At 36.1% G+C, this 26,295-nt stretch overlaps 2 protein-coding genes across 2 annotated transcripts in view; both read left to right on the top strand.

Annotated features, from left to right (window-relative positions):
• The window catches only part of LOC148829756 (uncharacterized), a 114,596-nt gene extending 108,863 nt beyond the window's left edge, over positions 1-5,733 (top strand). Inside the window, exons 5-10 of the mRNA XM_088922608.1 lie at positions 1,118-1,215; positions 2,047-2,138; positions 2,287-2,499; positions 2,766-2,899; positions 3,826-3,956; positions 5,555-5,733. Of these exons, the coding sequence (XP_088778734.1) occupies positions 1,118-1,215; positions 2,047-2,138; positions 2,287-2,499; positions 2,766-2,899; positions 3,826-3,956; positions 5,555-5,733 (847 nt within the window). The remainder of the gene's footprint in view (positions 1-1,117; positions 1,216-2,046; positions 2,139-2,286; positions 2,500-2,765; positions 2,900-3,825; positions 3,957-5,554) is intronic.
• A 2,639-nt stretch (positions 5,734-8,372) lies between these two features.
• Positions 8,373-26,295, top strand: part of net1 (neuroepithelial cell transforming 1) — a 29,489-nt gene continuing 11,566 nt past the window's right edge. Inside the window, exons 1-3 of the mRNA XM_088923039.1 lie at positions 8,373-8,622; positions 13,253-13,319; positions 20,411-20,470. Of these exons, the coding sequence (XP_088779165.1) occupies positions 8,486-8,622; positions 13,253-13,319; positions 20,411-20,470 (264 nt within the window). The 5' untranslated portion in view covers positions 8,373-8,485. The remainder of the gene's footprint in view (positions 8,623-13,252; positions 13,320-20,410; positions 20,471-26,295) is intronic.

Here is a 26,295-nt window from a genome sequence, read left to right as displayed (position 1 = left end):
CGATATTGACGTATTTTGGGGTTGAAGACATGGATAATGAGGTAGTTTGATTCGTAAGGTCTGTTGTATCTGCCGACACTTGATGTCTAAACTTCTTGTTGAACTGTAATGTAACTTAATGTAACTTCTAACTGTATCTTAACACATAAAGGGAATTTCCGGATTTTTTCCAAACTTATTTTCTTCCTTTATAAATCCATAGAATGTGTAAGGAATGGAATTTTTAAACTGAATTTCAAATGTAAATTTACATTTGACATTACATTCATCTAATGTAAAACTAAGAGCAGGAGGCATTTCATTTCACAAAAGTATTTGGATTATATGATAGATACTTTATTGATCCCGTGAGGGAAATTGCAGATGAGGCTATATATGAAGCTAACAAGCCATATGATTAAACTGAAAGCCTGGCTTCTTTAAAGAAACAGCAGAGAACCTCGGGTTTATTAGATATCAACCGAGCTGGAACAGCCGAATGTCCTACTCTAATTTCTCATGTTTATGTTCTTATGTTTTAGAAAATATTCGTGAAAATAAGACATTTTTTTTAATGACTGCCAAGTAAAAAAAGATCACAATAAGCTCTATTGTTATTAGGGTGATATCATCTTATGTAGCATTCTATAATTTGCTAATATAGTTAGTAAAGATATATGGTATAAATACAAACGAAGTTTATATTTAGCTTTTTTATATGTATCCAATGTCTTAAAGGTAAGTCGTCATAACACTAAATACATAATAACGACATAATTGTTAATGTATTCAGTCAAGATTTCTTCTTCATGATCTGGTATGGATCATACAAACTATGTTCTTGGATTTTGTCAAATTTAGGAGGCGAGTCTTAATAACTTTTTTCATATATTTAATTCAATGGGAACATGTTGTATATATATTCTCCTAAAAATGACACGCACAATATGGGGCTGTTATAAAAAAATGTACATAATTAGAAAACGTTTCCGGTGCTTATTTCCGATATTAACATTTTATTAATCTATCACAGTAATTACAATTAAAGTACAAACAATCCATACAGTTTTTTTTGTGGAGGGATTTTATGTTAACATCAAGAACGGTGGTTGTTTTCAAACTATATGCTCTTTTGCAGGTATTTTGGAAAAACTTTAGCTGAATCTTATCTACAGCCCATTATTTCGGAGGAGAAGATATCCCCTAGAGCACGGATGATATATGAAAAAGCAAGGGGTAAGCGTCGAGACAGAATTGTACCAGGCTTAACATTCGGCGACAGAGAAGATTACAAGCCCCTCATCGGTCGCGGACATTAAAGAAAGAAGCATAAACGTGCTTGCACAAAAATCAACTTCTAACTTTAAGTTACAGTTCTGAGCTACAGACCTTACAGTATGATCACGCTCCATTCACGGTGTCAATTGTGGATGACAATTTCGTTCTTAGCAGAGCTCGACCTTTTCGTATTTTCATCTATTGGCAATATACACGAGATTCGAGATTTTACATCTAGTTTTTGTTTAACCAACGTTAAATTTAAATTAGTTTAAATGTGTCTATTGTGAAAAATTGTCTTTATTAGTCCCAGTTAATGTGCATTAGCCTTTTCCCAGTCCTTCGTCGTGGAGAGGTTTGTATCTGTAGCGAGGTCATTGCCATCGTGGCGTCTTCAGAGCATCGTGATGTCGTCACCGGCTGAGGGAGAAGGGTGGCGGTGTGTCCTCAGAGGGTCCTTGTACAGTACTTCTTAAGAGCAGCGGTAGTTTCTAAGAGGGGGACTTATCGACATGTAAACCACTGTTGTTAAGGACTCCTCAGTTTGAGTCCTTCACAACAATGGTTATCGTGTTATCAATGATAGGACACTGTCTCATTTCTGCTTGTTTAAGTGATAGAGGTAGCTTGTTATAGGATTCATATTATCTAGTCTTTTTGCCTTTCGTCTTAACGTAAGACGAAAAAACAACGTAATTACGTAAAGGGACAAATGCATGTTGAGCTAGATGTGTTATTTTCCCCTTTTCTTCTTTTTATTAGCAAAGGTTTCTAATCTTTCCTAAACAGCTTTAAATTCTGAGGAGACCTGGAAAATTTTGAGGGAACAGTCGAAACTGAAACTGATGCAATTGGAATCTAAACTTCCATCAGATGCAAAAGTAGGCACAATTCCTTCCGTATGTGAAATCCAAGAAAGTACTTTTCGTTACTGTTGGAGGCAGTGGCCATTGGCAAAAATGATTTGAACACCTACAAGAAGTGTACCTACATGTAAATCATTTTTCCTTTATGCCTCCTTTTCTGCAGTTATTAGAGAAACGGAGGTTCAACCAATTGTTGCAGAATCTTGATGGAAGAATTGGTCACTACAGGAACAATCTCGCACAGATGCACAGGATCTCAGAAACAAACCAGGACAAGATGTTTCTGATAATTGTCAATAATCCTCTCCCTGACCTCACTGACATGAAGGGGAACAGTGGCCCAATGCAATATCTCATCAAAAGCGTCTCGAAGCAGGTGTTACAGTGATGTACCTTCAGCAAGAAGTTCGAATTTGGAATGGAAAGGAAGAAATTATTTTGAAGCTTGTGCATGTGTTCTATCTAAACTAGCGTAGGGAAATAAAAATGAGATTTTTCCAAAATGTCATTGATTTCAAATGCGGTTTTGTATCGCATGAAAGGTTTTGTTTCTTTATTCTTATATATATATAAATAAATGATTTGGCTCTTTCTAGAGTAGTAGCAGGATGCTAAGAAATAATAATAGTATTCCTTTCACAGACGAAAGATCCTCTGAATAACCGGCATGAATTGCCACCCCTGAATCACAGCAGAAAACACCCGTCACTAATATGGAGAAATTCCTACAGTCTGAAGAAAGAGCAGTGCCATAGACCAGGCAAACAGGCAAAAAGGTATTTATTAAGAATAAGGAATGTATATAGCATGGAGTGTTCAGTGTTAATTGGGACTTTCTGCAACTTTGTACTTTGTAATTTAAAATCATTCATAATTTTCTGCTTTTTCCCCAAAGGATGTACCTTTACCAATTAGTGTAGTCAATTCAGATTCAAATGGGACCTCTGTATTTACCTCCTATTTATATTGGACTGTGATTGAAATAAATTCATCATTGTGTCACATAAGTAAGACTAAAAAGATTAAGCAGGTGGAATGATGTCTGTATTGCTAGAGCATATTTAATATTTAATAGTTTTAATTGTGATCTGTATTGTGGTTTTAAGATACTCCCACAAAGACTTGCGAAAACAACATTTCCATCAAAACTGGACCTTCAATAATCAAAAGTAATTCAATAATTAGCAATGTACTACTTTCTAAGGCACACTGGGCCATAGATTTAACACAATACCTGTGTCTCTTTTCGCTCAGACTCTTGAGAAATATCTGGATTTATTAATAGATCAATAGCTACAATAAACCAAATGTGCAAGATAGTTTGAACAGCCTTGTCAAGTATATCATTTTTCACATTCTTTTAACATTTTTGAAGTTTTAAAGAGATCATATAAGCAAGTAGAAATTTCCTTTTTTCATTTTGCAAATTAAAACCTTTTCTTTCTTCAGAAAAAGTAAAACAATATCTCTAGGAAACGATGCTCAGATTTTTTTTACTAAATATCCATCAGTTTTCAAATCCCTTCATCCAGTTCAAGGTCTTGGGGGAACCGACAAGCAGTGGGCACAAGGCAGGATCTATGAAATGTATTTATAAAAAGAGTTCTAATCTAGTAGATATTTTTGTGCTATTGTGTAAAATCACATTAAGCATACTTGGGAAAATATAACACAGATATACTATCAATGTATTTTATTTCAGGTCTCAAAGAGATGCAAACTCAAATACTGGCTGTCAAGAGTACTCTGATGAAAACACTCCAAGGCTGCTACCAAAGTTGCTAGATAACAGGATATCCAAGAGCAAGTTCTGTGTGACTAATATACATGAAGGTAATGGCTCTAAATCTTGAGTGTTGAGGTAAAAAGATAATAATGATAGCAGTTGTCTCACCAGTCATGGGAAATACGTATGAATATATTTTAAATAGGAACAAGTAATAGGTTTATTCCATGCTGTAAAAAAGAAGAAAGAAAACACAATGTTTCAGCCGTGGAGCCTTCTTCAGGTGTGAGAAAGACAAGGCAGCAAGACAGTAAGTCTTTCTCACACCTTAAGAAGGCTCCACGGCCGAAACGTTGTGTTTTCTTTCTTCTTTTTTTCAGCATGGAATAAACCTATTACTTGTGCCTTTGCGGCCTACGCATGCTGACGCAGCTACCCGCCTGAACTATATTTTAAATACATATTTATATTTTAAAAATACAGAGCACACAAATGTTAATATTTTAATATAAAGTACTCTTAGGTGGTGGATAAAATATCCAGTAGGCATCACACACTTCCATTTTATGTACAAACAAATGTAACATCTGCTGCCTAGATTCTGTGACAAGTAAGGGGCTCCAGTAGTATATTTCAGCAGTTAATGGCAGTGTCATCTACAGTATGTAGTACATTTCTAAACAACAGGTGGGCACTGTTACTGTTAAGTTACCACAGTCATCTGCAAATGATTGATAGCAAGTCAAGCCAACTGCCTGTGTGTGTTTTGTGGGGCGAATGCTTGCTGTTAATGTTAGTGCTGCTGGCTGTATAACTATTTACAATTTTTAGAGTCCAGCCCTCCCAGTCTGCTTGTTCCTAAACCCTCAGAGCAGCAGTCAGTCCAAATGTGTAAGCAAGTCACCCACAGATCGTCTGAGCCTATAAGGTATTGATTGCCAGCAACTGCAAAAATTGATGGGGTCTTGAGTATTCAGTTTAATCTTGTTCTGAAAATTTAGCTTCATGGTCAACATTCTGCTTTATACTACCAAGTGTTTATAAAAACCAGCCATTAATGGAGATATCACAATATTTCAACATAAAATATTTATTTTCAGCCATATCTTTATTACATCATGTCAAGATAAAATCGGCTTCATCAGGTACTGTATGTAAATGTTTTTCATACAATAGCATATACAGCACAGTCACTGGTGAACACCGCACATTGCATAACTAAGAAATAATGTAGCTAAAATAGGGATATTTTACTTAATAGATACACAATCCTAAAACCATAATCCAAAAAAATCCACCACTGTCAATTGATTAATTTCAAACAATTCAAATAATGAATTTCCTTTCCAGCATTAAATACTGAGCTCCACAAGAAATAACAAAAATGACAATGTACGATTTGTACTTTAAGTGAACAGAAAGTGCTTTGAAACAGGAACTATTCATCACGTAAGGCAAAGGGCCATGTGGAGGGGTTTGTGCTAAAAAAATTACATATCAGTTAATGTTGAATCATCAAGATTTGTACAAGATGGATTGTCCATAGTTTAAGCTCCTGTGCCAGAAAGGATAGAAACAAGTTCTGTGCTGATTGATGCTAATTGAGGTCAATGTCATTCCGTGCTGCACTGATAGATTTTACCAGATGTTGCCGTGCTTCACACACCTCATTATTAAGTTGATGGTGTGTGTGTTTGTTCTCCAGGTCCACTCCACGAGCTCTGCCCTACGTCCAGGGAAATGAAGAACTCGAGCTGTGGGACCTGGGAGCCTCTCTCTCTCTCTGCTCTGCAAGAGACAAGCCCCACTGTAACGGCACCAGGAGCTGGACACTTCAGATATGGACAGAAGTCCCTCTGGACAGTCAGCAGCAGTATTTCGTAACCCACCCAGTACCTCTGGTCTAACCTGAGGCACTGACACAGAGGTATAAAAAAACTGCAATAAATAAAAAGCTAGCAATCATTATGGCTTACACTGTATGTTTCTAACCAGTATGTATGTGGGTTTCCATTCGCGTTTGACTCCCCAAGTCGTGAATTTGTGCTTATGAGAAAGATTGAGAGATTGAGTTATTTGAAGACGTTTTCATGTGCTTAAGCAATGACATGTTGAATACTAAATAAATATTATTTGATTTTCAGAGCCCATGTGAGCCAGAGAAACACTTAGATTGGAATGCTGAGCAATAGGGTCGTATTCCTCACAAGATCATAAAAAATCATAGAAGTCTGTGATTTTTTAAACTTTTTCTTCTTACTAACGTCACCTTACGGTGTGACAGCTAAAAATGTAATGGACTAACCATATTTTCTGAGATTCCATTTTGTGTATCATGGAAAACACAATAGCTGACCAGAATCCATGTTTTTCTTGGACCGGCTCCTGGGATGCATCATTACAATCATATCAGGGGACAGGGTGACATTTTTTGCAAGGAGGTCTGGACAGAACAGAGGCATCAATTCAATTCAAAATATTTTATTCATCCCATTTAAGCAGCAAGCAGTGCAACATGCAACACATGACAAAAAAAAAAACATTGCTGAGAAAAAAAAAGTATAAACAGTACATAGATAATAATAATAATAATAATAATAATAAACTTTATTTTATATAGCGCCTTTAAAGGTGGCTTCTCAAAGCGCTTTACAGGATGACAATAACAATAAATAAGAAGACTACAACAATAAATAAGAAGATTTCACAAGATAGGACACAATTATAATTACAACAATACAACAATAACAATAGAGGAGACCGTGGAAGGTGGTACTAAGAAGAGCAGAGGGGTGAAGAATGGAACCAGTTAAGTAAAGGCTTTTCTGAAGAAGAAGGTTTTGAGTCTGGATTTGAAGGAGTTTAGAGAAGGTAACTCTCTAATATCCTTGGGCAAACAGTTCCAGAGCTTGGGGGCATAACAGGAGAAGGCCCTGTCGCCCATACAATGTAGACGGGCTGGGGGGACAGTAAGGAGGGCAGAATTTGAAGAGCGGAGGTTGCGAGGTGGGGAGTAGGGCGATAAAAGTTCAGACAGGTATTGAGGTGCCAAGCCATGTAAAGCCTTATAGGTAAAAACAGCCAATGGGCCATAGAAGCGACTGAAAGGAACAGTGTACAATATATAAGAAGATATTAAAGTACATGCACATTTAGATAGAGGGTCTCTATCCAATAGAGATCATAGTGATAAAATGTCTTTACATTCATTGTTTGCAAGCCTGATGGCCTCTGGAACAAAGCTACATTTCCTTTTATTTGCCTTGCACTGTGGAGAGCGAACACATCTTCCTGAAGGCAACTGTTCAAAAGACTGATGCAGGATATGGGATCGGTCTGCAATGATGGCTAGGCCTTCCTCAGGATCTGCCAGACATAAAACTGTGCCAGGAATCTCAAAGGCTCACCAATAATTCTAGAGCTAGAGATACAGTAAGTACCCTCAAAATCGTAACAGGAATAAAGAAATTAGATGACTGCAATTTTGTTGAAGGATTTGAATTCATTTGCAAATACTGTTAAAATATTACATTTTTAGTATTCTGATTTTTTTATATTTGTAAATATAAAAAATATTGAATTTCATTTCATAATGCATAAATTAAGACACCACTGCAGGCTTTTACTAACAGTTTACATCCTGTTAGATTTTTGTATACAATTGATATGCAGAGTACAAACCATATTCTTCAACAGCTAAGATGTTCACATATAACAATAAATGTCAAATTAGTTTCCTCTTTATTGGTTATATAGCTCAGTTAAGCAGCTAGGTGATTTTTATACTTAATACAAAACCCCTAATTTTCTGGCCAAAGAACAATATTGAATTTAATTATTCAAATTGTGTCCCAGGTTTTTAATAGGACTGTCAGATACAGCGGTCTCTATATACTACTTGGAGCCAAAGATGAAATCGGCGTAATCATGTTTTTGTTCATTGTAAGAGCTTATCAGAAACACAGTTAAAACCCCCTAACGTTATTTGATATCTTTTGGTATTTTAATTTAATCTGAAATCAGGTGTACGTAAGGATATTTCTCTCACAAAAAATATACACCTATTGTAAACCCAGCAATTACAATTTGTGCGAAAGATGGAGAACACATGCGATATTTAAATTGGCCACAAGATGGCATCACTTTCCAAAGAACATTTTTATTCAAAATGTTCATATAAAAGTAGCTAAATGACACAGGCTGCCTTTACACATGCTTTATCCGTAACTGTTAACTTAAACTTTAGGAGCCATCACAAAAATCATTAGTGATGAGCTGCATATAAAGCTAAAATCCTCGCTCGCTGATACATGTGGCTGTAATAACTTAAGGCCACGTTCGCCCGTTTTGAAATATTAAACATCCCCTTTCTATGTCGCTTTGTTACTAAAACCACTCCCCTGCACGCTAAATCTTTGCGCTCTGTCTCCTAGCAACCAGCCTCTGAGCTCGATCCTTATTGGTGGATGTTCAAGTTTCCGCCATTTTCAAAACCTCTCTTGCCATCTATTTGAATTTCCCTTCCCCGCTTCAGATAAAAAAAAAACCAAGCACTTAGTTTTAGTATTCGCCATTATTTGCATCCCACCTTCTAGCTTTTAGGTTGCTTTTCTTTCTCATACCGCCGATCTTATAAATGGAGGAAACCGAAGAACCTCAGATCCCGACTGGAGAGACGGAGAATGACAGGCCGAGAAGGAGGGCCGGCTGTAAGAAAGAGAAGTCGTCTGTCAACTCCGAATCAGACTCCCCGGAAAACAGTAATTCTAAGCGGTAAAAAAAATAACAATACTGTATTTCTGCTGCACAATGTAGTTTGAAGACAGCAAATCGGCAGATTTCCAGTAATTGGGATGGGCTATGTATGTTAAGGGAGTCGTGTGTTTTGTTGTGATCTCTAATTTTACTCCCAAACCACAGCAGGCCTGTACCACTAGATTACAACAAATTGAAAACGGATCAACAACGCACCCGTTTCCAGTCGATCGTCTTTCATTTAAGGGTCGATAACGTCTTGCTAAGATACACCAAACTGTTGTTTTGCAAATATGCATTTTAAAAGCACATAAACATTGTACTTTCTGCTTATACAGAAATACCTGAAATTATACTGAACTTGCTGTTGATCTGGAAAGGACAGAACTCATATCCACGATGACTTGGGAGAAAATAAAAAATATTCTGACCGGTTAAATGGTATTTTGTTACTTGAGCGTTTTTTGTGACGGATTTAGTTTCGCCAAATCACTCTTTTATTATTCTCTGCAACTTTGAAAGTTTTAACAGCTGCTTACTAACTCGTAATTTCGTAACTTTAAAATGTGATTATTCTTACACGTTTTAAATGTAAAAACGTGATTTATTCCTCTCTCTGTATGTACTTGAATTGTATCTGTAGAGTTGTAGTTGTTAATAATAGCCAATCGCATAAATGTTTCACTTCGTAAAAAAAGTGTTTTTTGCTGTGTTAAGTGAACGTGTATTTTCATCTACGGAAGTAACACACGACTCGCTACGACCGCCACTCCGATGTCCTCCATTTCAGGAAGTAAAACATTTTCCAAATCTTATTACGGATTCCCCACTTGGTGGCGCCAAACCATAGGTAGTGCAATAAAACAAGTCTGCGGCCTTCGTCATGTAATCAATGCCAACTCTTTAAAAATCAGTCGACAGTAGTTGTACTGCTTTGGTTGATGGTTTGGTGGTGTCTTAAGGTCTAGCGTGCTCACAGTGTATCCTGTAATTTGTTTCCAGCCCTCCTCGAGTCTGTTGGAAAACATTGAAGAATTGTAAAGAACAATCCAAATAAAGCTTCAATATATACAGTTAAAATAGGTTGTAATATCCAGTGCGAATAGAACAGCGTCTTATCTGTCCTATAGCGATAGCATTGATAATATTTCGTGAAAACGTGATTTAAAAATCTTGGATTTGACGCGCTGTATTTTTTTTTGTTTGACTTGCACATCATGGAGTGTTACTTATAATTACAAAATCATTTTTAGATTAATGAGCACATTACATTAGTCTGCAACTGTAGGAAAAGCGAATCTAGTCCCAGAGCCGCACCTCAAAAAGTGTGGCCTGTTTTCTTTCAACCTGGACATACAGTAACACGCTGGAGTTTATAACGCTGTTCCTCCCAACAGTTCTGCTGTGTTTTGAAGTTTAAAATAACTTCACCAAGCAATTTTTCCAGCAACAAATATATATCGGCTCCAAACTTTAAAAAAAAAATCAGATATTCCTAATAAGTCAGATTAAACATGACAACAGCCACCATGTTTTTAAAATGTTACTGAGAAAGTTTACTTTGGCATGTGCAGGAACTAATGCCAGTCTCTCCCCAATCATCCTCCCCCTGCTGAGCTTTCCATTGAATCTGCCAGGTCTTTGGTCCACAGCCCTTGAGAAAAATTAAGTTATATATAAAAGACAAAACAAAATCCATTTTACCATATTTGTACTGTTAAACAAAGTACGTTATACTGTGTAGCAAACAAAACTGCATATTTTGAATTTGTTCGATTTTTTTAGTAATTGAATAAAATTCTTTATAGTTTGCATTAATATAGTTTCAAGGAACTGAAATGAAGACTTTTACCCTACTATATTTTTCATGAACAATTTCACGTAGTGCACTGTAATCTTGTGAATGATTAACCAGTGATCTCTTAAGAGTAGCACTCTGACATACAGTGTGACTATGATGATAGGAATCTGTGCCTTACCTTTGTTTACTCAGTCCTACGTTGACTTTGGTCAAAGATTCCATTAATGAGAGTGTTTTCTATTATGCAGAGAGTTTTCATTGTGATTTCAACAAAGTAAGGAAGAATGTTGAGGAAAAAGCTCCCATGACATTTCACACTGTGGAGCAGTCGTAGGGAATTTGTGGCCTCTACAAATCCACAGTCCCATCATGAGTGTTTATTTTTTTCTGATGTAGAATTGATGGACTGATGTCATATTCCACAAAGAATCAGCATTGTGCTCTTTACTGGTTTCAGTTAAAAGAAATACTGTGAGTAATTAGTTGTTGGTAACCTTGTAGTGAAGACAAAGTTAAAGAAGAGTTTTACACTGCAAGAGCCTGATACATTTAAGGATAACAATTCAGAAAGCTGGGGTTCCTTTTAAATCTTCGTACCTTGAGTACTTTTGGTAGGCTCTGGTAATTTGTCCCTTTAAAGGGATAAATAGTGATACTTTTCTGACCACACAAGTTCAGAAATGCTGTCTGAAAATAATAGTCTGTCATAAAGATAGCAAAACATTACATCATGTTAATGATGTAGAATTTTATTTAAACAATATCTTTGATTTTCTCAACAAAGGAGTTTTATTCTAAAACAGATTGCAGCTTGTGATTTTGTGTTATCTTTGCAGTGTTTATTATTGAACAGATCGCAAATTTCATCTGCACCAGTGCGGCTGATCAGGAGTTTTACATGCACCGACTAATTTCTGTCAGCACTGTGCAGCTGGTCCTGGTGTCAGAAGGTGTTAAATTAAAGATGCTGGTGGACTAAGAAAATGCAGTTCACATTAGATCAAACATTACAAGTGCAAATGTGATTTGGAGAACACAAATTTGGCCCAGGTGGAATATCAGTTCACATTTTTCAGCTAAGTAGTGTCTGCTTACTTGGGCAGTGATTTGGTTTATAAAATGTTATTGTAACCCTAAAGTCTTTATTACTCCCAAAATCAATTTTATTAATATCACAGTTTTGTTGAAATATGCTCTGTATGTTTAGATGTTAGTATGTTGATTAGTATTTCTATTTTGACAACCTCTACTAAACTCATTTGAAGCATATCATTAAAAAGAAGTTCAAAGTCTGAACTTCCCAGTGTTTCCAAAGGATTCCAAAGGATATTGCGCAACACTGTTGAGTAGAGATCCATCTTCATCCTTTTTTTAAACAAAGATGAATTCAATTAAGTTGGAATTACAGAGCTTATACAATAAACAAGCTGGAAAGGGAAAGCTGATCGCACTGTTTAAAATGGAGTCCCTTGAGTGTCTTTCTTTATAATTCTGTTGCTGTTGATGTTATTGTTGGGGCTTAATTGGTGTGATAGAATTTTTCAGATGTTTAGATCATATAATCAAGGCCATATCATAAAACATTTCCTCATCCCTACAGTGCTTGATTATCTAGACTGTTCTCTCACAGCACAGCCCCATCCAAATCCCTCATACAATTTACCAAACAGTGTGTGGGGTCTTCTAAGATATCCTGAAAGGAAATAATACCATCACTCAGAAAAGGAACTTTCAAACCTCACCTTTACATTATAACTTATAAGAAGCCTTTTACTACCCACTTTTTTCCAGCAGTTTACTGGTAGCAGTTTACTGCTTTTACTTTTATTAGTAGTGAAAAGCCTTTTACTACCCACTTTTTTGCCAGTTGTGAGTTGCACCCATATCACCCCGCCAGCAGGGGGCGCTCACCCTGTGGTCTATGTGGGTCCTAATGCCCCAGTATAGTGACGGGGACACCGTACTGTAAAAAGGCCCCATCCTTCGAATGAGACGTAAAACCAAGGTCTCTGTGGTGATTAAAAATCCCAGGGAGTTTCTTGAAAAGAGTAGGGGTGTAACCCCGGTGTCTTGGCCAAATTTCCCCCTGGCCCTTATCTGTCACAGCCTCCTAATAATCCCCATCTATGAATTGGCTTCATTACTCTGCTCTCCTCCCCACTGATAGCTGATGTGTGGTGAGCGTTCTGGAACACTGTGGCTGCCGTCGCATCATCATCAGGTGGGGCTGCACATTTCTGGTGGTGGACTGGAGTCCCCATTACCTTCTTTTCTGTGTTTAAGTGGCTACTTTATTTTATGGTCCATGTCCATTTGCCTTTTGCCTAAATCCTGATTCCTGATTCTCCTGATTCTTAGTCTACTACCTTAAACTAGCAGGGAGGAAGCAGCTGTAGCCAGTGCTTAGTCTGAGGTGTGGTGTGTTTCATGTACTTATTAATCATTATTTTCTGAACACTAAGTTACTTGAAGTTTTATTCTTTTTGCACAAAGTGCCGATACCTTTGCTCTCAGGAAGCTATTAATGAATTGTACTGGAAGACAGCTTTCTCCGCATTTCTTGGCAGGTGAAATGATTGATGTTTGTGGCTATACAATGTTGGTGCTTTCTTCTGTTCACTTTGTAATACTATTCAAATCCCATCAAGGTTTGCTGGAGCAGAAGAAATGCCAGTGTATTCAACTCAGAGTGAATCACAGAAATGGGCAAATATAACACATTAATATGACTGCTTTTATATATATTGTTATATTTTGATTTTCTGAAATTTTTGTGGAACATTTTTTAGAGAACCAATAATTGTAGCCATATCTTGCAAACTCTTTACCAAATATTCTCAATTTCAGGCCTCCACTTCGAAGAGGAAGCTCTTTTACTTTCCTAACACCAGGGCCCCACTGGGATTTTACTTTGGTAAGTGAAGAGTAGGCTCTGCTACATTACTAAGTAACATTTATTTTTTTCCTGTTTTTTGGTATTTTGACATGTGATCTTTTATATTGGATTTGTATTTTATTTTAGTGTTTGTATTTGATATTTTTATTTTTTTCTAAATTAAGCCCTAATAGAAAGGCTGAGTCTTAAGTTCAGTGAGACACTTATCTTTAATGATTCTAAAAAAACAATATCCTTTTAATAACATGGTGATTAACACTGTACACAAAATTATAAATAAGAACTTACTGGTACAAGGCACAATTTAAGCACACCATCCCTTGATTTAAGTTCTGCACTTCTTACTGTACATCTCAAAATTTGCTTTTTATTGCTTCCCCCATTGCTTAGAAGATGAAAATGTCAGACTCCTAAACCTTGTTCATGTTTTCTTGATGCTCAGTGTGTCTCATTCAATAGCTGTAGTTCGGTTTGGCTCCCGCATGTAATACTTGTTTTATAATGTCATTGTCTATATAAAATTCATCTGTCAGGTGTTTGCCTGGTCTTGAATTATGTCTGTTTCGATTTCCGGAATTAACAAGAACAAATACATATTGCCTAGTACCTCTTCATGACTTGTGCAAATACTGGCTAGAGGTTTTGAATTATCTTGCATCTGCTGTGAAAAGTACAGTATCAGTGTGGTTTGGTTTGGGTTTTGTAAATATTTGTGTTATTGATAGAACAAGATTACTTCTAACCAACATTTAGGCTCTGTTACACCCCGAGTGTCTCATGTTTGTTAAACAGACATATTTCTGTCTGATTAGGAACAGCCTCTTCAATAACATCTCCAGTCAGGACAATTGCCTCTAAACCCATTTGCCAGCACATGGTAGAATTAATCGCCTAGTTGGACACTTTTTCATGTAGCGTTTCAGGTGCTAAGGCATAAATTAGACAGTTGTTAAGTATTCAGTTCTTTTGTTTTACTTTTTTTCTGAGATCTTGTTGAATTGAGAAGAACATTTTTCATTTTTTTTGCATTAGTCTAAATCTAATTATTAGTATTAAGTTACTTATTTTATAGTCTGAATTTAGACTTTAGTTTAGTGAAGCCTTCAAGTAGAGTCATACTAAAATGGTCATTATTGTGTGGACAGTACTATTGCATTTATATGATGCTTTCTGATATGATCCAAAGCGATTAACCAAAACTAAAGTGCGTCAACCTAGTTTTACTCAATCCACAAAATTTCTTCAGTGGTTAAATTGTGTTGGAGCTTTATGAAGGCTGGACATCCAGAGTAAAATTGAGCTAGGAAATTGGGAATCCCTTGTGAACAGTACCATGCGATCTTTAATGTCCTAGTAGTCACTACCTCAGTTGAATCCTTGGTCTTATCCAAAGGATGGCTTCACCTACAGCTGAATGTCCCTATCAACATGCTGAGACATTGGTTTGGAAAGCCCTGTTCAGAGGGAAGACTGATACCTTCTGGTCTGCCTGCATCACCTGCAGAGGCAGCCTGCTTTTACTTAGGGTCACCCAGCTTAATACTGTCCAGACTCTGCCTTGCTTAGCTGCTGAGATCTGACAAGATGTGTGGCTTGCCAAATATTTGAGATGCTTTTGAAGTTACTAGTCTTGTAATTTAATTAAGCAATGGAGAAACATTAACATTATTAACTCTAGCGTAAAGACGATGATTTACTGTAATATTCAAGATTTCCCATCATATGAACAATATTATAAAACTTGTCATTAAGTGTTTGACTTGGTAACATTTCAATTTTTAGGGAAAACATCATTATTTGTTTTGCTCTTAACATTTGGCTTCTACTTTGACATTCAGTTAATGGTATATTTTCATTTTATAGCAATTTAGATACAGTATAGTTTCTGTGTGAGATGCTCAGATTTTTTTCCAATTATTTAAATATTTGTACTGTCATTTCTAAAGCATAAAATGCTTTCTTCGTTTTTTCTTCAGAAGCAGTGTTCAATTGTATATCTATTGCCATAGAATTGACGGTTCTAATTGTTTTCCTAACCTCCTAACAACCTTATTATTTTCTAGATTTAATTTTGATATAAGGCACATTCCAGATGTTATCTGGTGTAAAAAGAAAGCAAATTCAAGCATAAGTAGCTGCCCAGTAACTTTTATAGCGGAGAAATTTCAGCAAGCTATTTGCCATTTTTCCTGCTACTGTTCCACAGATATTTAGTCTGTCTGCTTAGTAGACCGTTCCGTTTAAAGAGTAGGCTAAACATAATTGCCTCCTTACTGTCTCAGCCAGTAAAACCTTTCCCCCCAAGTCATCTCTCCCTTGCATTAGTGGTTTGAATCCAGGCAGTGGCCAGCTTGGAAGTGCCAGTGGTGATGTATGAGTAGCTGGGACTGGAGGGAGCCCATGAGGGGATTCTTGTTTAAATAAACAGAAGTCTGTCTTTGTGTTTGTGTAGTTCTCAACAAAGGCAAAGTGTATGTTCCAGTTAGTAATACAGCCTTGGTTTTTTTGCATTTGGTATCTGAAATAGATGCTCATCATACATTCTGGTTAAGTCTATAGCATTTTCTAGGGGCCTTCCTGCTTAAAAATCCATTCCAGACACCGCATTTAAAACTAAGGTTCATAACGGTATCCAATTGTGCAAGTGTTAACATTCATGTTATCATTATTCTATTTACTGTGCACACCCAATTTGCACAGTACAGAGGGTACTATTGATTTTATAACTTGCAAATACTGTATTCAGGCGAGTAAATATCCTAACTAAATATTTGAAAATGAGTTGTGTTGTCATGCGAACTAGTGGCCACATCAAACTGTCTATGCTCTACATTAATATGTCTAGCATTAACACCAAAAATTAATGCCACGCTGAGGAAAACGTCTTGCATTACAAAATTCAGCGGCTTTTAGAAACATAACGAAACTTGTTAATAATTCTATCATCAGCATAGTTAATTGCAATGATGCACACATCATTGCTGGGAGGAGAAGTTTTGTGTTTACATTACAATATGGGCTGTCTGTGAATGTGGACCCTGCCTTTTAGCTTAAAAAAATATCATAAAAATTGTTGATGGAAAATTGTCTTTACCAGCACTGTCAAGTGCTTTGACGTTACTCAGAATTATGAAATGGAAACGGATAACTTTCAATTGTTTTTTTTAAAGCCACACCTTAAATGGTATGAGTGCTACTTTTTGAATAGTGTGTATCAGTTTCATGATTAATTTCAAATTAACCCTTACTCTATATCATTAGTTAGTGTTTTATCCTGTTATGCATTCAGTTATTTTTGTATCCATTTTTGAATGACTCAGAATTATATAGGATAATAAAAACACATTTCTCATTCAATCCAAATAACTTAATAAAAGGCCATTAAGCTAAAGGTATCAAAATATCTTTAGACTTTTCAACAAAATATATTCATTTTATATAGAAATTCACATTTTTATGGATCTCGTCATTTGTTTCGGGACAAGAAGATAAGGTAATTGTGGGCTTAAGTAACTTGTGAGATTTCTCTGAACAAGCAGCCACAGTTAAAGACACAGCATACGATATGGTGTGTTTAGATTTTCAGGTGGCTTTTGACAAAGTTCTTGAGGGGTATCTTTCAAATTATAGGTGTTTGGTGTTTGGGGAATTGTGTGTGTTTGGACTGAGAATTAGTTAGTGCAAAGAAAGAAGAGGTTGAAATAGTTTAATACCACAAGTTATTGATGTGCGCACAATTTACATATTTATGTAAATACCACTGATGTATGTCAGTATTCTGGATTCTGGTATAGTTCAAGAATTAGTCAAGTTTGCAGATGATATTAAAATAGATAGGATAGCAAATACTTTAGAAGCAGCAAATGAAACTCAAAATTGATTAGATTAAATTCAAGACTGGACAAATGCCTGGTAGATAGTAAAAACCTAATCCAGTGATTTAAAGTGGAAAACCCTTGAAGAGGCTACTTATGAAAAAGATATTCACATGAAAACATTGTTTCCATCTTCTAGACAATGTGAGGAAGCAAGGGAAAGCACAAACAGAATCCTAGGTTAAATAGTTAAAAGTGCAGATGTTAAATGAAAGGTGTTTATGTTAAACTGTGAAATGTACTAGTAGACCTCGTTTAGAATACCATGTACAATTTGGTCATGATGTAACAAAAAATAATATGTTTCTGCCAGAAACTAGAATTAATTATGGAATTAGTCCAGAGAGGAGCAAGATTTGTCCCACATTTTGAGACGCAAAGGAATGTCCTACACTGACAGGCTACAAGAACGTCTTTAGTCTTAGGCAGAGCAGACTAAGAGGGGACCGAGTATTTAAAATTCTAAAAAAAGGCTTAGTATCAACAGTGCGAAGTGAACTAGATGTCTCAAGTGAAAACTAAGTGCATTCAAATCTTAGAACACGAGGCATTTTTTACACAAAGGCTGTAGGAGTATCAAACAAGTTAACCAGCTATGTTGTTAATGCTGGGATTGTTTCTTTCAAGCAATGGATGGATTAGATTTTAGGATCACTCGGCTATTAAGTATGATGTTATCATATATAAAGGTCTTTTATAGCCTTGTCTGATGCAATACACTAAATGCATTTTTTTACTATGCAAATTTTCCTAAAACAGGTTTATCATTTAGATGAAAGATGCACAGTTTTATAGCTATAGCGTTCACCAGTCTAGCCTGATGTCCTCTAATGTAATATTGAGCATGGCCTGTGATAAAAATCAGTTCATTACTATATGTATACATTGTACAGTATACATATATACTGTATATAAAGGCCTTTTATAGCATTGTTTGATGACTACACAGTGATGCGGGGGGAAAAGTCACTAGTTTCTGAAAGTAGCATAGCATTTTTGTACCACATTAGTTTTTAGAGTCCTTGTGCTGTACACTAGATGGAATTGAAATTCAAAACTTTCGTTTGATGTTAGAAAGCCAGCAAAGGTTTAAAAACACTTCATCTTTTGCCAAAATCTGTCTTTGATTGTAGTTCACTATTTCCAGTTTATGTAGGAAACATTTGGCTTTAATCAGGTTTCCAAATTTGGTAACATTATCTCAGATGTGTAATCTCTTGGAAACACTTAGGCCTAAATGTTTTTGTTTTTGTTCATCACTTCTCACTTACTAAAATCTGAAGTAAATATACAGTTTTTCATTAAATACAATTGCCAAGTAAGTGGATGTTTTAATGTTGCAGGCATTAAAGTAAAAACATAGGCTAAATGTTTTCAAAAATGGATGGTTTGCAGGGATTGGTATCCCCTATTTCCATGTCTGCCCTGGGGTTAAATTACAAGAGCCTGCTTATAACCACAAAGTTCAAATATAATTTTAGATTGTCTGATGTAGTTTTCCCCTTTTATATTGCTAATTTTAACAGCAGAGTTTCAGTGTCAGGACTGCTCTAATGTCTGTGGGGAAGATGTCTATTGTCTCATTAAGTGATGTGCTGATTGTTGAGAGTTCAACTGAAAAACAGTATCAATGGGTCTGGATCCAGTGGTTGACCGAGCTCCACCTGAACTATTCCAAAGCAATTCACACCTGGCCACTCCTAGGACCTTCTCAATAGAGAATACTTTGGTACAAAGATGTGATCTATTGTGTGCCAGTTCTCACTCCCCAACCTCTGGGAATGGGGCAGTTCTTATCCTCCATATGGGTCTCAAACAAAGCTGGCAAACAGTACTGGGAGCTCAAATTCATAACCTTTTATAAATGTTACACATCTACAATATAAATTCAAATAGTGTTTGTTGAAAGAATTGGGGGTTCTGTAGCAACTGTGTAGTAAAAAAATACTGATGACTGAAGATGAAGGTTCAATCTCATTACAGAGTCATGTAATTTAAAAAGTTGTGGAATCCTACTTTTAATTAAAGGGCATTCTTAATCGATGTTAATTATGTTTTTTTTATTTTAGTGTTACTGAGAACAGGCTCTTTCTTTATAGAGCTATTACTTTGAATTCAGGTCCATTGTAATGATTAAAGTGCAGCTGCTTTTAGTGCTATGTTTTCCTCCTAAAGCCTAAAGACTTGCTATCTAGGTTATGTTTTGTCTGTTTATTGTTCCCTCTCTGTCTTGCACATTGTCTGCTAGGTCTGGTTTTGAATTGCAGTGACCTTGTATTGGAAGGTCGTTGAATCTGGAGGAATGTATCATAAAAAAACAACCAGTTTTAAATGCCATCAAAATAAAGTGTAGTCATTGCATGTAAAGATGTGAAAGTGGTCTCTTTTGCTTTTTTGTATGAACTACTGTACAGAGTTCTCATGAGAATAACAGCCTACTATGCCTTTTTTCTGAACACAGGTGTGGCCAGATGTTTTTACTAGTTTGGTTCAAGCGAGAGCTCCTCCTGCAGACATTATGTAATGGCAATCTATTTGTTGAAATGTTTTTTATGAGTTGTTCCAGACTGATGGAAAGAACAGGGGCACCCAGTTATGCTTTTCCCATTTAAACACACCATTTCCTGGTGAATGTGAAATTAAACCATTCACACAAACTCCTGTGTAATATGTTGTATATTGTCCCTGAGAAAAGTTAACCCCGACACATAGCTTGTGCATAGGATACATGTTAACAATAATGATAATAATAACAACATTATTCATATAGTACTTTTAAAAGTGGCCTCTCAAACTACTTCACAGTAGTCACACAATGAGAGGAGGTGGCAGAATTACACAGTTACAATAAGGGTTTGGAATAGTGTTTAAAATCCTCTGTGTAGTAAATGTAAAAGAAAATCTGATTTTTTAAATGATTCTAGAATATTGCCTGTTTACTGGCTACTATATGGAGACACATTTTTTTCAGAAGTTCCTGAAATATAATAGAGTATTAAAGAATGGCTGAGAAATCCAGAATTGAGAGCCTTACATATTCGGTTATTTGGTCTCTCTTAATTTCTAGATAAAGGCTGACCCTGAGCATCATGCTGTATTATATCTGTCTATGCAGTTTTTACGTACTACGTGGAAAAACATAATGTATTGTTTTATTAAGCTAATAGCAGACGGAGAAAATCTTTGTTTGCTAGCTCGAATAAAATGCCTTATTGCTTTGTTGTTGCTCTGTAGAAACGAAAGAGACGAGAGAAAGATGATGATGTCGTCAGTCTTTGCAGTTTTGATTTTAAGGTAAGAATGCATGATATCTTTATTTCTATTTAAGTTTTGTTGGTTTTACATACACTGCCATTGTTCAGAATCACTTTTAAAGCATGAGGCGTAGATGTGAAGAACAGTTACATGCACTATAAATTTACAACAACATGTAAGACGCAAATGCTTCTGTGATTCAATGCATTTAATTACATGTTAATTCAGTGTATTTCCATGTCTAGAGGAGTGCGCCCATGCTCACAATTCACGGTGGAAAGCAAATTAAAGAAGGTGCAGGTGTGGAAGAACTGTCCAAGTACAATACACATTGTATCAATAACCCGAGGCAAGCAGACTACCAGATAGCAGAGAGAGAGATCAGAATTGTGGAGTGCCTGTTTAGTTATATACAGAACAATTCGGTAATTTGTCTGTACTAGGAAGATGCACTGTGTAAAAGTGCTTCTCCTTTATACCGTAACTCAGGACTTGTTTCCAAGTATTAGCAATTTCAACAAAAAAAAAGAATAGTGTACCGCCAGAATTGAAGGATAATAGAAATGAAAGATATCTAATGCACAGTGGGCATATGGGTGGAGCAGTGGCTCTGTGGCTAAGGATCTGCGCTTGTGGCTGGAAGGTTGCCGGTTCAAATCCCGCAGCCAGCAGAGGAATCCTACTCCGTTGGGCCCCTGAGCAAGGCCCTTATCCCTAGCTGCTCCAGGGGCGCTGTACAATGGCTGACCCTGCGCCCTGACCCTAAGCTTCTCTCCCTGTCTGTGTGTCTCATGGAGAGCAAGCTGGGGTATGCGAAAAGACAAATTCCTAATGCAAGAAATTGTAAAGGGTTAATAAAGTGATATTATTATTATTATTATTATTATTATTATTATTATTATTATATGTAAATTACACATACTGCTGTTCTACTGACCATAGGAGCACTGACCTTTAGAAAGCAATAAAAATGGAAACAAAACTTATTTGGATGGCTGAAACGTTCCTGACTCATCAATTTGAAAAGGACAATCATATGCTCTGATTTAGGAAAACCTTAGCAACAGTTTGTTATATTGTTATATTTCATCACAGGTAATTAATCATCAAAGTACAGTACATTTGGCAATTATTGCATATTTGATATGCCTTTATTTAACTTCGTCTAAATCCTACGTGAAGATCGTGTGTCTCTTTTGTTTATGAACTCTTCACTCCATATACTGTTGTGTTGTACACGTCATACATTTTTTATTTACAGAAACTGGCATTGGGCCTAAAACATGTTGTTCTTGTTACGTATCCAACCCTGTTTTTTATTTCTTAAGTCTGAGATACCCTGCAATAAGTGATACACCCATGTTTATAGACTGTGACAGACACTCTTACTCTCATTTGTTTTGCTGTGCATTGTCATAAACACAATATGAACGGTATATAGGCCGCAAATTGAAACATGGGGGTATTTTGCGTCTCCTGCCAGTCCCATAAAGGTTTTTTTACATTTGAATTACAATGTAGTAGTCTGCTTGCATCAAAGACACAGTTGTGCATAAATAAAAATAAGTATTATGTTTATTTGGACAATGTACGAATTGTAAACTTACAAACATTGCAGCAAAAAGGAACATTTATCATGTCTACTCCATCTTGAAGATTTACCCTACACCCTAACTCAGAACAAAATTAGAAGGCATTACCATGCCTTTCTATAACAGTGAAGCAAAACAGATCTCTGATTTCACAGAGAAACTTTACATTTTTATACATGTTGCATCATTCCCATACCATATGCTTTTAATATTAAAGCCTTTGATTCTGTTATTGTGGTTCTAAAATACTGAAACAAAGCAACATTTACATCATTCTGTCAGATACCTCTTGCCCAGACCGTACCACATCAAAAGTGTCTTCATACTTTCTCTTTTAGTCAGAAAGGTTCGGTGTTGAAACTGAAGTAAATATGTGCGTTTAGATAGAAAAGTTACATGTGGAATTTAATGGAAGAAACATGCAGATTTTTAATTCACTGTGTGCATTGTATTCTAAGGAAAAAGAGCTTTCACAGAGATAAAACTACACTGTCACTTCATTTACACATTGGAGAGCATTGTCAGAAAATGTATACTAATTCATCAAGAATGGAGATATCCATTTTCTGTATATCAGATTCAAGAAAGATTATCTAGTATTCTTAAACCAAACATCTCTTCAAAATGTTTTTTTTTTAGATCAGAGACATGAGTCGTCAATTGTTGTGGCCTTATGAATGCTTTCTTTACGGTCTGCTTACTGATGGATAATGCTTTTGAATATCTATTGCACAATGGTATTAAGTAACTTTATCAGTCTTTTAGTTTGCAAAAGGCTTATTTGCAATCAGTTTTTATTACTTTTAACTCGGTAACATGAATTTCAAGATTGTTATCTTTGAAATCAGGTCTTTGCATACATTTGGTATAACTTGGTTGCCGCTTAAATAGGATAGAACTATGCATTCATTTATGTCTGAAACATAAGATGTCATCAGTCATACTGTGTCCATATGTGGGTGATACTATCTAATCATTCCTGCAATCAGTAGTGGGACTCTGACTGTTGTAAACCAGTTCCTCAAGCTCTTGCTGCTTCCAAAATACAGTGCTACAGACACTGATGGCATTGTTTTTATTCATCAAGATAAGAAAAGGATACTGGCCACTCTTTATTATGCAACCCATGCAGAATGTTTCAGCTGTAAATACAGGACAAGCTGTTTTTATGCATGCTGTCGGAGGAAATTGTTCTAGAAAGGGTTTGCTTTAAATTTCCCTAGAAAGTCTGTAGCTGAACTTCTATTCTTTTGTTCTAACTGAGTAGCTGTACCAAGAGTGGAAGTAGTTTGCCTTCTAATTTTCTGATTATCCATCTTATTTTTGGGAAAAATTAAAGGTTTATTCCATGCTGAAAAGAGAAGAAAAGAAACGCAACGTTTCGTCTGTGGAGCCTTCTTTGGGTGTGCTTCCAATATACAACCAAAGAAGACTCCACAGCCGAAACATTGTGTTTCTTTACTTGTTCCTTTGCAGCCTATGCATGCTGACGCAGCTACTTACTTAAAGTACTTCATATTATTTTTAGGTTCTTTGTACTCCAAACATAATTTTAAGATGATTGAAATTTAATGGCAACTTTCTGAAGTAATATTCCTTACTATAGTGCAAGAGGACAGCTACAATTTGCTCTGCACACTAGTGTACAGATTTATTGGAATACTAAAGATAATGTCAATTATTGAATTCAGCTCACACACTTTCTCATTCAATACATAAATTACTTTCGGCAAGCACATTTTGAATTTGCTGAATTAGTAAAACCTAGAAATGTCTTCTAGATAACCTTTTTAGTTTAGATGGATGCAACACAGAGTTTACAGGAAAGAGACATTATTTAAATTCCTGATATTTAAAAAATCAGATCCTTTCATACAGTATATCAAGGATTTCTTTAAAGTACAGAACTTCTGCTTCCACTGTTTCACTGGAAAGAGGGTTTTTTTTATCCCACAGATATCTACCAAAAATCACTGTCTACTTTCTGTTTCTGTTAATGGGCATATCATTTTATCAGGTGATTCATGTTTTTTAACTGGAGTTGTAGTTACTTTTTGTGTTTTGTAGCAACCAGGTAAACTGAGGGTGCAATCACTCATTCACAATCCAGTTGAATAAACTCTTGAGAAATGAGACATTATCATCAAGTTGAGCAGGCTCCTTGAGCCTGGTTGCCCTTTTTACCTGTTGCATAGCCTTTTTATTTCTTTGGTTTGTACTCCTTCTGATCTCTGAATAATTTAATTGAACCGATTTTCAAATATATTTAGTTTGGCAGGCCATTTTTTCTCCTACGTACATTGAACATCAACATATAAATGTAAGAATAAGTGATTGCATTTGCAGCAAGTACACTAATCACATAATGCTAATTCATGTTTGTCATCAACAGACTTGATCAATAGGGTGTTTATGTGAAAGTCACAGACTATTAACATGTACATGCTTTGCGCCTTGTTGTAGATGTTCTCTTGTGGAATTCTGTCTCATTGCTCTCCTAAAGCCAGGAAATGTTTGTGTCTGTCTACTGCTCTCTGAGCTCTAGATGCCACAACTCATCCCTGTTTATCAGCAAATGTTCAATGGGGATTTAGACTGGTGACTAAGGCATTCACTGTCACATTCTCATCTCAAGAGAAAGCTGTTATTGCATGTACAGCATACAGACGTGTTTACTTGTCGTTTGTTGTCACAATCAGGATTAGCCTGCAGGAACGCTCTTCCTTAAAAGTGGGAACGGGGAACAAGGTTTTCCTTAAATCACTGCAAGTGGAGTTCTGCAGTCTAGCCACTCCTGCCCAGACTATCACACTTAGACCTTTCCATTGATTGATCAGGTGCACAACAATTCCCCTGTTGTTCAGCACATCTGTACCACACCCGCTGACGTCCATCATGGTGGTCTGCACAAAACCTTAATTCATTGTTAAAGAGGACTTGGCACCGCTGCCTGAAGAGCCCACTTGAGGTGACTTAGTCTTAGCATGATGAGACAAAGGCGTTGTTCTTTTCAAAATTAGGCCATATTAGTTTCTTTCTCTACTTTTCTTTTCTTCCACCAGACTCGACAATCAAAATGTTATCATCACCTGTGCCCAGTTAGCCACCTCACTAATGAGTTGATCTCAGTCAGTCATAAGTGATTAAATATTTATTTTGATTGAATAGTTTCCATACTCAGGATATCTTATTTCTCTGAAAGAATATGGGTACAGTATAAGTAGAGAAAGGTTTTTTAATGGTCACTATAGCTGCAAATATTCATCTAGCTCTGAGGTTTATACATCGTAGAAGTTAGAAATACTCATAAAGGTTTAATCAACAGAGATCTAAAAAAAAATAATGTAAGCCTTAATTCTGCAAAATCCGCATCTTTTTTTTTGTCATAGGAGTCCTCGGTAAGTATACGTTTGTGTTGTCTAAGTGATTGTAAAGGGGGATTCCTTATACTGATGGGTTTAATAAAGTTTTTCCTCAGTTTTCTCTAAAGATAAAGATTTCTCACGTTTTCTGGTTTCTTTTTTAAACTATTATTTTCAGGTTCTCTTTAATTTTGGAGGGAATGTAAGTAGTAGCAGTTGATATTTCTGTTATAATTTCTTATATGATCCCTAGTAACAAGGTTTTTACATGCCCACTGGGTGTGCAGTTAGAGTGACTTCAGCTGAGATTGTAATCCTCTTCTCCCACTCACCCAGATGCTTTAGGAGTGGCTCTACATAGGAGCAGACTTGTTTTTTCAAATCACTGCCTTTGTGGTCAACACCTACCATCTGTGAGCACAGATAAGTGGCTCAACCCCAGTTCTGAGCTGAAGAAACCGTACTGTAGAATCTTGGGCCTATATTAGTAATTGTGTGTGATTAATCCCTTAATTTGCTTCTACATGCCAACTTCAGTATTGTCACATATATGATTAAATCCTATGTTAACTTGCATCTTGCATCAGAATAATTTTGAAGAAGGAAAGTAACACAGGACTGAACCACCCCTGCGTCTGAAGAATGAATGTTGTGTGTATCAATATTCTTATAAATAAAATCAGCACATAGATAGTGTTTAATACAGTTACATTACAAAAAGGAATATACGAATACACAATATATGGACGCTGAAGTTTAGTACATTAGTGAGTCATTTTTTTTAAACCACAGAGGGAGAAGGGAGTGGAGCATGACTGGTGTTCTGTTTTGCAGTACAGTATGCAAGTTAAAAATATGTTTTGGGTGTGATGCTCAAGGACTCATTGCGATTGTCATAAACTGGTACCTT

The sequence above is a fragment of the Atractosteus spatula genome, chromosome 8 (assembly GCF_055471065.1).
Source record: "Atractosteus spatula isolate fAtrSpa1 chromosome 8, fAtrSpa1.hap1, whole genome shotgun sequence".
Classification (NCBI taxonomy): domain Eukaryota; kingdom Metazoa; phylum Chordata; class Actinopteri; order Semionotiformes; family Lepisosteidae; genus Atractosteus; species Atractosteus spatula.
Note: the sequence above shows the minus strand (reverse complement) of the source record. Positions and strands in the feature narration are given on the sequence as shown.